At 36.6% G+C, this 13,375-nt stretch overlaps 1 protein-coding gene across 1 annotated transcript in view; it reads right to left on the reverse strand.

Moving 5' to 3' along the window:
* hip1rb (huntingtin interacting protein 1 related b) overlaps nucleotides 1–12,975 on the reverse strand; it is a 62,720-nt gene extending 49,745 nt beyond the window's left edge. Inside the window, exon 1 of the mRNA NM_001083565.2 lies at nucleotides 12,685–12,975. Within this exon, the coding sequence (NP_001077034.2) occupies nucleotides 12,685–12,777 (93 nt within the window). The 5' untranslated portion in view covers nucleotides 12,778–12,975. The remainder of the gene's footprint in view (nucleotides 1–12,684) is intronic.
* Between the last annotated feature and the right edge of the window lie 400 nt (nucleotides 12,976–13,375).

Raw genomic sequence — 13,375 nt, forward strand, 5'->3', positions numbered from 1 at the left:
AAAAAGGACAACCGTGTGAAACTGTGCCACAGGAACACCACCAGAGTCCTTTATAAAGTTTTGCTACACTTTCTTTTTATGTGTTTTGCTGTTTGACAACCATAAACAACCATCCTTTTATTGCATGGCGGTAGTTGCAGTTTTATAACTCAAATAATCTGTTTTAGAACACCTGCTATTGTTGTAATTTACAGTCTCTAGTGATGTATTGTTTTATTATTTGATGGTTTGCTATGTAAAAAAAGATACAGTGATATCTTGAGTCAAAGCAATGTGTTGGGTTCGAAGATAAGCTCGAAGACACCTCCCCCGACTTTCCCCTGACTTTCACTGACTAAATAAAATAAAACTAAATAAAAGCAGGGAGCTGTTGTGTTGAGCAGTCTCTCCAGAATTTTGTGATTCTGCGACTGATGGATTTAACGCAAAATCAACCAAATAGCTTTTGACACTTTTTGACTCTATGGTCAATTAGTTGCGCATGTCTTTGGGCTTTAGGGGAAACCAGAACACCCGGAGATAACCCACATGAACACAGGGAGAACATGCAAACTCCACACAGAAATTCCAACTGACTCAGCTGGGACTTGAACCAGCAACCTTCTTGCTGTGAGGCGACAGTGCTACCCACTGAGCCCATTTTGCTTTTTGTTTATTTATATTTTGGATATTTAGAGACATTTTACTGTTCAAAAATAAATGTTGTTCTCTATTTAAAAAGTTTTAAATGTCAAAATGTAAGATCATTAAACTCAATATGTGGCTTTTGCATTAAAAATAAATACTTACGCTACGCTGTATAATGCGCTGATTTACCCATTTATTTTATAATAAGTAAAATGTCAGAAAAAAAAGTATTAAGTTTGTCTCCAATAAAAAAAAAATTGCCCAACTAATCAATTATCAAAATGCTCATTAGCTGCAGCGCTAATATCACCCAGCAGGCACAAAACGTCCACATGACATCATACTGTTTCTTGCACATAAGCCAATTGTACTAGGCACTTTTTGTATAATAGGCACAATTTTACTCAAGAAAGTGCTATACATTGTTTACATCTGTTTACATTACTCCACAATTAGTATTATATACTGTTTACATTCATAGACTATGTATCATAGATATATCACATATACATACATATATATATATATACATATATATATATATATACATATATATATATATATACACACATATACATATACACACATATATATATATATATATATATATATATATATGTGTATATGTATATGTGTGTGTATATATATATATATATATATATATATATATATGTGTGTATATGTATATGTATATATATATATGTATATGTATATATATATATATATATATATATATATATATATATATATATATATATATGTATATATATATATATATATATATATATATATATATATATATATATATATATATATATATATATATATATATATATATGAGCAATATCACACGAGTAGCAGTGCCTTAGTGCCAATATACAGCCATATCGCACTGCTACGAGTGTGAGTTTGCGTTTATACAACAGTTTGACGGCATAATTGTGTATATAAAAACAAAATCAAACATGGAGAGTCTCAAAAACCCTTTTTGTATGAGGAACTACTTTCTTCCGGATTCAAATCATAAGCTGACAGTTAAACAGCTAAGCAAGCATCTTTTAAACTTTAGATCTGTAGTGTCTGCTTTTTGCTGGCTGTATGTGGGCGGAGTAATACACAAAGGGTAAAGAGGCTGTAGGAGTTGTGATATTGCAGAATATCGCACAGCTATCAGCCAATCAGATTTGAGAACCAGACAGAACTGTTGTATAAATATATATATATATTCATCATTTTTTTTATTTTTTATCTTCTGCCACTTTTCCGGGGCCGGGTCGCGGGGGCAGCAGTCTCAGGAGAGAACCCCAGACTTCCCTATCCCCAGACACTTCCTCCAGGTTCTCCGGGGGGATCCCGAGGCGTTCCTAGGCCAGCCAAGAGACATAGTCCCTCCAGCGTGTCCTGGGTCTTCCCTGAGGCCGCCTCCCGGTGGGACATGCCTGGAACACCTCCCTAGGTAGGCGTCCAGGAGACATCCTAAACAGATGCCCGAGCCACCTCAGCTGACTTCTCTCGATGTGGAGGAGCAGCGACTCTACTCCGAGCTCCTCACGGGTGTCAGAGCTTTTCTATTATGTGCCTAATGCTGTTGTTACTGTTTTTATGCTCATATCATGTGTTTACTTTTTTTCTGTAAAGCACTTTGTGCAGCCTTGTGGCAGTTGGAAACGTGCTATATAAATAAATTGAACTTGAACTTGAACGTCTATCAGATGCTGGATTTTGGTTGCCATTCCTGAAGAATAAATGTCTTTGGCATCAATATGACGTTGCTTTAAGATGTTGTCTCAACGTTGTATTTTGTCTCTTTACAACACAACCTAAAAATCTACAAAATATCAATGTTATTTCACCTCATTATTGGACATCAAAATAACGTTGTCTTTTGATGGTGGTGGCCTAAATCTAACCTAATATTACATCGTATGACTTTGTGTGTCCGCTGGGCAATAACATGAAACAACTTGATTTTAAAAAACATGTTAAATGGAAAAGAAAATATAAAATGACAAACAATAATCTATGATGTTTTATGATTTGGACAAAACAAAATATATAAAACTCCCTAACTTTCACACAGTGATACCGGTAAATATCTGGAAAATTTCCGGAACAACTTTACCGGTATATTCAAAAAAGCGCTGTTCACACAGGCGAGGACGTTACGGAAATTTTCCGGAAAAGAGCATTCACACATCCATTCCAAAATACCGGTAAATTCTGACATCATTCACCACAAATGAGCTTTAAACGGCTGCGCTTGTATTTGTAAACATTTGACTAAATTACAAACTCTGTGGATGATCAATATTGTGAACAACTTTCGCAGGATCACTTTCGCATGTCGAGATGTTCATAATATGTGCGTGTGCAGGCGCTCACAGGCTGTTTCACAGGCACATGCAAAGCTTGAAGGTAAACAAACAACGGCTTATCATAAGCATCTCATCGATGATTATTTACACAGTTGGCATTAAGAAGAACATATAAACGTGATCTGACTAACTTCTAGCAGCTAAATTTGTCTGGAAAAATTATCAAAGGCTTTTATTCTCACAAACCGCGCGGACGTAAATGCGTCTGACTGTTGTGATTGGCTAAAGCAGACGTCTCACGTCAGCACGTTCTAGACGTGCACGCGCTTATTACGGCAATCTTCCTTCTGCATTCACACAGCGCAGCATTCCGGAAAATTGCCGGTAATGTTACAACTTCTCTTTCCGTAAAAAAGCAAGAACGAATTTACCGGTATTTTCAAAAAGGACCTGTTCACACATACAACCTTTCCGGAAAATTGCTGGCAATTTTCCGGAAAGGTCTGTATGTGTGAAAGGGGCTATAATGTCTGGAGTAGACCTTTTAAAATGACCATGACCCATGGGAACGGTGTACTTTGAGCCAAAGCAAGGTGTAAGCGTTATCTTTGTTTTAAAATACACATTGTTTATTTCAATTATCTTCAATACAACATCTCCTGAAGCAAGGACATCCATGCAATGAAATCTCTTTCTATCTCTCTCCTTTGAATGTTCCTGTTAAGAGTCGCCACACTGGATAAAGCACATATTATCCTGCCTTTCCTGACGCAACTTACGCAAGGACTTCCCTATCATAGGCCTACATATATTGACCACCTCTGCTACACATACTTGCTTCACAGTGAGATAACACAAAGGCATTACGTTGCTTGGCAACATCTGTCAATGCTGGGCGATCCCACCCACGTGACGGCTCACGTCAAACTGACGCAAAACACACAGAGCTGCAAAGTAAACACACAGCACTATGCGGCATGTTTGACCTGTCTGTGAGAAAAGTTCATCGATCTGTTGTGTGAGATCACTTCAGATAGTTTTGTGATCATTTTCCTTCAGCTAAGTCCCTTATTTACCGGGGGGCGCCACAGCAGAATGAACCGTCAACTATTCCAGTATATATCTTTATGCAACGGATGCCCTTCCAGCTGCAACCCAGTACTGGGAAACACACTCTCACACACACACCCATACACTACAGCCAGTTTTTTAGTTTTGTTCATTCAGTTCACCTATAGCAAATGTTTATGGACTGTGGGGGATACCGGAGCACCCGGAGGAAACCCACGCCAGCACCGGATGAACATACAGAACTCAACTCCACACAGAAATGCCAACTGACCCAGTCAGGACTCGAATCAGCGAACTTCCTGCTGTGAGGCAACAGTGCTAATCATTGAGCCACCGCGCCACCCTTGTGTAAGAGTTTCAATGAATATTTCTCTTATCCTCTGAACATGTATGGCTTTCTTTTATCTAGGGAAACACACAAGGACAAGGAGATAGCGAACAACAATGACTGCCAGCGTCCCCATTTACTTTCGGACAAAAGTTGTAAATGAAAGTGGATGCTGACTGAGCCTTTCAGTCTTTCACTTTCTGTCTAACATACTTTTTTGCTACACAATGCAAAAAGTTTGGAAGGGGTGTAAATAATGACAAGAAATTATTATAATTTTTCATACAGAGTTAAGAAAAATATCAATCTGTAAACATGTTTTGTACTTTAAATGAGGAAAATAAACATGCGTTATGGATGCGACCAAAAAAGTCTGCAAGTTTACAGCATACAACATACTTTGTAGAAATTCTGTGAATTAAACTGCACAACCCCACCAAAAAATAATGCTAATCATAAGGATAGGAGTTGGCTCGCTATAGAACAAACATGATTGATTTTATTTTATCTTAGATTTTTGCATCCATGAGGAAAAAGCTTCATTATGGACGTGACACCTCTGCGTTATGGATGTGACAGATGTGAAATTGCCACTTGTGTGACTTTAGTAAATCAAAAAAAATTATTTAAAAACAGAGACATTTTTAAGTATTTCTAAAGTATTGTAAATACTTGCTTACACACAAAAAAAACGTATATACGGTTTCAGTATTTTGGTAAAAACTTAAAGGGCACCTATGGTGAAAAGTCTACTTTTCAAGCTGTTTGGACATACATGTGTGTAAGTATATTGTATAGACCGTCATATTGGGGTGATATAAACACACCCAGTAATTTTTTTTTCAATTTAACAACATAAAAACGGTGGACCAATTTAAGCGGTTTTCAGAGCGACAGCAACTTGATGTAGGAGTGTGGTCCCCCTGCCCACCAATATTGAATGACAAGCACGCATCACCTAATTCTCAGTAGCTGCGTCCCAAATCGCATACTTATGCACTATTTTACGCGATTTTGTAGTATAAATAGTGTAAATAGTGTTTTCACATTGAAAACTCTCAAAATAATAAGTGCACTTTAATTACCCGGATGATGCACTCATTCAGCCGCTAAAATGAAGTGTGGAATGATGGACACTTCACACACTCAACGACCGCAGGTTTGCTTACGTAGCGGAAGGGGCGGAGCGATCGGACGCACATGTTGGATAACTTTATTTATTTTGGATGGTGAAAGCAAAATTCTCCTACCAGAGTGATTATAGCGCCTCCCGATGGTGAATGCGGCAATACTCACGGCAGGTATTACTTGATAATTCAGTCGTTTATTTCACTGATTTGGCAACAGTCAAACGTCATCAGGGAAACGGTTTGAATTTCCGCTTAGTAAAAAAACATTAGTGTGCCATTTGGGACGCCACTACATACATATAATATCCTGTTGAGTGTGTAAGTGCATAAAGTACGTAGTGCATGAGTGCATAGTGTATAGTGTGCCATTTGGGACGCAGCTAGTTTGTTTTTTCACGTCCGCCATTTTCAGCGTGTGAGTCAAACTGATGTCACTAAAGGAACACCCTTGCTCTATTTTTAGATGTGAGGCTCATTGGGCTCAACACAAGATCAACATTCACCGCATGATTGCTGTAATCTGAATTATTGTTTGTAACTTTAGGTAGGTTTGCTAACGTGTACTTTTCATTGCGTCTACCTTGCAGCGCCATGCATTTTAGAATTCTAAACATAGGTTTCTATCAGAGTACACACAGCGGCGCTTCAAGTCGGCGGCTGTCCGCAGCGCCCAGCCACGATTCGGGACACTTCATGTTTCTGCCGCGCCACTGAGAGTGTCTGGTGTGCCGTGTCGCGGCTCTGAGTGGCGCAACCGGTGCCTCAGCCAAAGTTAATTTAGTGTGCATGGTTATTAGTCTCGGTGTACAAGCTCGGCACTTTAAACTAGCACCCAGTTGGCTGTAAAACTATACAAAGACACAAATGATTGTGTAGTCTCTGCTTGGTCTGTGTCTGAGTCGTCCATGTACGACTGAACGCTGGTCCTCCCACTCATGTTGCTTCTCTCTGTCTGCCAGTCTGTTGCCCAACTCAGAGCGGGGGAGCTCTTAGCTCCGCCCCCTTGATACATTGGGCGGGAAGTCGAAACTGATGTTTATGTGAAGCAACACGCCCCTAAAAAAGTGAGCTGTGTACACACCCACAACATAACACTTTTTAACACATTATAATAAACACATCTGAACTGTGTTTTGAACTGAACCTAAACTAGCACACTCAGAACAACCATAATATTAATAAAAAGGGGTAAACTATGTTGACATCTGCATGTAATTGCTTAGTAGTTCTTTTCGGGTGTAGCAGCACTTACCACATAAAGCAGTAGTTCACTGAGAAGTTACGCAAACAGTTATTACCACACAATGATATGTTTAGTTTTGCAAGCATTTTGCGTAGCTTATCAGTGAACTCTGGCTCTGTGTAGTAAATGCTGCATCTAAAAAGAGCCTGCTGGAGATTTACTACTGATTACAGAACAGGTTTTACTGACAAAAAGTGCATTTCAATCACTTTTGATTATTTATGCAGCCCTAATTGTTAGATACAATGTACTTATCATGCTAATGTGGTACTGGTTTAGTGGAATGTTTATCATTTTATGCGTGGGTTGGTTAGGTCAGGTGTAGAGTCTACATACAATAATTACAAAAGTATTTACATGAATTAATTACACCAATTTATGTAATTGCATGCAGCTGTTTTGAACTATTTTCAATCTGAATTTAATTAGTGCTGGGCAAAGATTAACTGCAATACAAAATAAAAGTCGGCATAATATATGTGTGTGTGTGTGTGTGTGTGTGTATTATGTTCATACAGTAAATAGACTGTAACTACACCAAGCAATATTATTACATAGATATTTAAATGTGTATATAAATTGTACAATACACATTTATATTTTTACGGCTAACTATAAATAAACATTTTTTCACACATGAGCATACATGCGTGTATTTATATGTATACATAATAAATATACACAGGCCACACACATATATTATGTCAAAACAAACTTTTATTTTGGATGTGATTAATCTCTGCCCAGCACTACTTTAAATACATTCAGTACACAATATGTGCGTTCTATCAAAGGAAAATAAATTGAAATATTAGTAAATAGTATTTGATGACAATATAAAGTAGGCCCAATTTTTAAAGTCATGTTTATAAATTGGGGGCGACATGGTGGCTTGGTGGTTAGCACTGTCCCCTCACAGCAAGAAGGTCGCTGGTTCAAGTCCCGACTGGGTCAGTTGGCATTTCTGTGTGGAGTTTGCATGTTCTCCTCATGTTTGCATAGGTCCACACACAGTCCAAAGACATGGGGTAAAGGTGAATTAAATAAACTAAATTGTATGTAGTTTATGAGTGTGAATGTAAGAGTGTATGAGTGTTTCCCAGTACTGGGTTGCAGCTGGAAGGGCATCCACTGTGTAAAACACATGCTGGATATGTTGGCGGTTCATTCAGCTGTGGCAACCCCTGATGAATAAAGGGACTAAGTCGAAGGAAAATGAATGAATGAATGAATGAATGTTTATAATTTGTATAAGATTTATTCTTATGTTTTATAATGTTAATTAATGTAGGATTACTGTTTTAGAAAAACAAAATAGACAATTAAAACAAAGCTACCGATAACAAGCCAGCTGTTCAGTTTACTTTCACTTCTTAAATAATTAATTCAGTACTGAATGTGTTCCTTATTCTCCATTTTAATCAAGCAGCAAAACTATGTGTGGTACAACCTGTAAAAAGAAGAACAACCTGCCACACCAGGTTCCTTTGTCTGCATAACTCAAGAAAAATTGCAGACCTCTTACATCACATGATTTCCTTTTTCCTCATTTAAACAAAAAAGAAAATGTGAAAGAATTTACATTTCCTTTTCACGCACATATTCCATCCCTCTACTGTAACAGCAACTTACTTAATTTCGTTGTTATCCTAAGACAAACATAAATGTATCTAATGTAAACATAAATGTAAACTAAATGTATCTAATGAGGATTTTGATTTATGTTCATGCTATAATTAATTATTTATTTAAATGACATGCTTAAACTTTTACTGGTGTAACTGAAACCACTTAGCAAAAATAAACAGCAAAATGCTATCCTATTTTATTGACTACAGATTCCTATACTAAAATATCCTGTAAATAGATACATGCCTATTGAATGTAATGGAGGTCAACATGAGAAGACAACAGAACAAGAGAAACCCGTCAAGCTACTCAGAAAAAAGGTCACACAAAAGACTTGGAGGATAAACATTAGTGTGACCATTAACATATTTATTACATTCATTCATTTTTTTTTTCGGCTAAGTCCCTTTAATAATCTGGAGTTGCCACAGCGGAATGAACCACCAACTTATTTTATGCAGCGGATGCCCTTCCAGCTGCAACCCATCACTAGGAAACACCCATACACTTTCATTTACACACATACACTATGGACAATTTAGCTTACCCAATTTACCGATTATACCTAGTCAAACACGGGGAAAACATGCAAACTCCACGCAGAAGTGACAACCAGCCGAGGCTCGAAACAGCAACCTATTTGCTGTGAGGCGAAAGTGCTACTCACTGCCCACCGTGCTGCCCACCTTTAACATATTTAATACAGTTCATATTATTATTATTATTATTATTAATATGAAGACTATTACAGTATGTACAGTTCTGTATCTAAAATACTTTAAACGTCTATTAACTATAATAGAATGTTTGATTTTTATAACAAGAATACAATATAGGAAAGTTTGCGTCTTTTTTTGCTAGAAAAAGAACAGACAATTCTCACTATTAACTACTGGCTTATTATTAAGGCATTTGCTTTTTATTAATAAATAAAACGGTGATTTAATAAAGCATGATCTTAATCTACATCCTTATTCCTACCCAATATCTAAACACAACTACTATTAATATGCAGTAAATTAGCCCTATAGTAAAAACGTAGACCAATATACATTTCTGGAGATTGCAAATTATGTAGCCAGAACTACGTATGGCTGCATTTTGTTTTTAAAACGAATGCTACAGTGCGGTATGACCTAGTGTGGACGGCTTTTACCCCATTATAAGTTTGTCCGGTGGGCTATAAATCATCGCGTATGTCGGCAGACTTGTGAACTGGCGGGGGTTGACCGTGGGGTTTGACGATGGGGTTCGAATACGATGAAGAACGGTTCCAGAAAGCAGGTAAGACATAAACAAAAGCCAAACAATAAAATGAACAAGTAAATAACATGGTGAGAACGTGGTAAAATCTAAAAACATGGTTAAAAAAAAACAAAAGGGTTTTTCTTTTTCTGGATTGCTTTTGAAAACACTGTCGGTTGGGTTTAGGGAAGTGGGTGGGCGCTGGTCAATCTGTACTTTTGAAAACATTATTGGTTGGTTTAGAGGAGGGTGGTGGGTCAGTCAGTCAGTCGGTCAGTCAACAGTAGGGGAGAACATGCAAACAGCCTCTGGTGGATTTACAAGAGAAGAGCAGGGGTCTGTTCTTCGTACCTGGCTTAGATGATCTAAGATGATTTGGCAGATCCTGGATCTGTTAATCTTGACAACTGATCTCTGACTAATTTGGTTCTTCAAACAAGTTCGCGAATCACATTAAAATGTCTGGATGAACTGATCTGAGATCGCTGTGTGAGATCGCTGACAGATTTATCAATCCTCAAAAACATGATGAGCAATGCAATGATTGGCTGACGGCACAACAGCGTAATGACATCATCTGATTAATATTCAATTATCCATGTGAGCAAAAATACATAAAATTTGCAGTAAACGTTGTTAAATATGACACTCAATGACTTTCCACAATTGCTGTGAGCTGCAGGCTTTACACTTTCATGTGTCAAGAGTATTCATCATGTATTTCAATGCATATCAATGTATTTAGTTGTGCATTTAGAGAAGATTTTCTTTATTATAGTAGTCTAGGCCTACTCAAGTTTTTTGATCAGCATAAGAAATAAATGTATAAATTAATTTTGCATCAAAAAAGCATTTTGATTCGGGTAAAGGTGTCTGCAACTATTGCGAAGCATCAAATCATCGGCATCTTAGCGGTCAAAACATGTGTATGACTGCATAAATGATTATCCTTTTTTAAATAAGTCAAATATTGTGCATGTACAATTTACATGTTCAAAGGCAGTCTTTTACTTTTATTTCGGAGTGCAGATTGCATAAGTTTTTAAATATATATAGATTTTTTTACTTTACTTTATATATTTATATATTATTTATTTAATATATTTAAGTGTATATTTTCCCAAGTGTATATTACTACTTTAAAAAAAATATCAGCATTTGGTACATACATTCAGCATTATCTTTGCTTTAACTGACCCAATCTAATCCTGTTTATATGAAATGAACCTGCTCCCAAGTAGGTTTGAGCTACCAGAACTGTTGTTATGACAACAAGTCTCAGATGAGTTTTGAAGAACGAAACGATCCTGGATTGTGTCAAATCGTCAATATCCAAATCCAGCTAATTGAGTAATCCACTAACGAAGAACAGACCCCAGGTGCGAATGGCACTAGCGAGAGAAATCTGAGGTCTCAAAAAGCGTACACAGGGCCTCTGGAGAATTCGCGAAAAACAAGAAAATGCTAAAAAATGTAGCTACTGAGACGTATTTGCCGCTCTCCAGAAATGTATATAGGGATACATTTTCAGAGTGAGCCTGGGTTGCAACTAGTTTACATCTTTAAAGATTAATAGATAAATTCCTTAGTTGATGGATGGTTATAGTGAGAATTGTACCTTAAATTAAAGTGTGACCCACTTGAGGTTTCATTAGCTCATGTATTTACTAACATGAACTAAAAATCATCAAGAAGAATCTTCAACATTTGCTAATGCATCATTAATAGACTAACATTATTAAAACCTTACTGGAACTAAGAATTAACTTTATTTTTATGAACTAATGTTAACAACGAGGAATAAATACCGTAGCAAAAGTATTGTTCATAGTTTGTTTGTGTTAGTAAACACATTGACTAACATTAACTAATGGAAACTAATTGTAAAGTGTGCATGTATGCACAGTATATTCCAATGCAAACGCCTCATTTGTGCCATCTGAACTTTTCAGATAAAATTAGTATTTTTCACAGGCTCATGTGTGTTCAGTAAGTTAGCTTTTATGGCAAAGAGTTGGTCCTTTTCATTGTCTTTAAATTGAAATTATTGAGGTAAAGATGGTTTTATATTCACACTTTCTCCTTATTTCATAAAGGTATTCTTTCCTAATTCTGAAAAGGGAAATCATATTAGCAGCCAATGACTATCAAAGTACACTGTTCACAGTCTATTAAATGGTGCTAATGTTGTTTTGAAGTCATACTTGCATGCGATTTCAGACCCAATATTCAAAATAGCGTGTCATAAGCTGACACTGTCAAAGAAAAGAATGAATTTGTAGATATAAAACCAACTTTACCTCAATAAATAACTGCACACACAGTAAATATACACTGTAAAAAAAATCCTGGTTGCCTTATTTTTTTTAAGCTGAATCAAATTAACCTTATGATTCTATTAAACTTGAACTGACTTAAAACTGCTTGAATAACTCATTAAATTAAGTTAAACATGATTAAATTAGTTTTATAAGTTACAATGAACTTAAAAATAAGTTATGACTAATCGTTCATATAATTTTACTGTGTAGGAGACATAAAGGAGACATGATTATGTAGGAGACATAAATAAGATCATGTATGCATGTATTTATGTTTTTGTATGTGTGTATGTGTGTGTGTGTGTGTTTGTTTTTTTACGTTTGACATGACATGAACGTTAAAATATGTTTGTCATCCTGACACATAAAAGGCAGTCAACAATGAAATGAATGAATGATTCATGTTAATGTCTCGTGCTGACTGCTGAGCTTTCTTATGGTAACGTAGGTGTAAGAAGAACAGGTACAACGAGTTCCCGGATGACGTTATGTCAAGTGTAAACTGGTCTTGCCAGTTGTTTAAAACCTGTTTCGTTTCAGCATTTAAATAATGTCATGACAAAAAATATATTAATTTATTGTACATCAATACACGGCCGACATTACTGCAGCTTCGATGTGCCTACGCAAGCTTCCTAGAAACCGTGCATCCACACTAATGTATTCCGGTTGGTCTGTCAACCATATTATGTCGTAAAAAACGTAGTCAGTGTTTAGTATCCATATGGGAATGCTAAACATTAGCATCGCAACACAACAAATTAAGTGTCTATACCTGCTGTTTTTCGAAATGTTCCCTCTCGGCTCCTAAAACCGACTCCGTCCTTCTGCTTTTGACCCGCGAAGGCACCTGTCGTATTGAATTCATCCTTTATATTGGAAAGGCAAACGTGTTATGCTCCGAGTATCCGTCGTTTGACAGTCCAGTGTGGCTGTGTGAGCTTTAATTTCATATGTGGGCTTTATCAGGAACACCGCGACGCTATAAGTAGGACATGGAGGAAAAACCTGTTCTGGCTTCGTGGCTTTTTTTTCCGCCGGGTTTGAGTCGTACTACAGCATTACTGTGGGAGGAGTAATAATCCGCCTTTTACTAACGCTGCTATTCATTTTGGGACGAGGAGTTAGCATGGATGGCCTCAAATAAGGATGAATAGTCACGAAAATGCGATTTAGTGTTTCTACATGTAAAATAGGCTTGTGCATTCCCATATTCAATATTTAAAAATACGTTTATTAGGGTTCATAATGATGAATACTCACAAAAAATGCGATTTAAAAATGCTATTTAGTCCAAATTTAAAAAAAAAAAGTAATAGGCAAATATTCAGGGTCCAAAACCCTAGTTGATTAGTAAAAAGTCAATAATAATAAATAAAGCAATAGTTTATCTTTTCATTTTTTTTACTTGGGAAAATTATTAGACAGTAGATTATGTTAACAGAAAAAAATGGAACAGAGAGGAG

This window comes from Danio rerio, chromosome 5 (assembly GCF_049306965.1).
Source record: "Danio rerio strain Tuebingen ecotype United States chromosome 5, GRCz12tu, whole genome shotgun sequence".
NCBI lineage: Eukaryota > Metazoa > Chordata > Actinopteri > Cypriniformes > Danionidae > Danio > Danio rerio.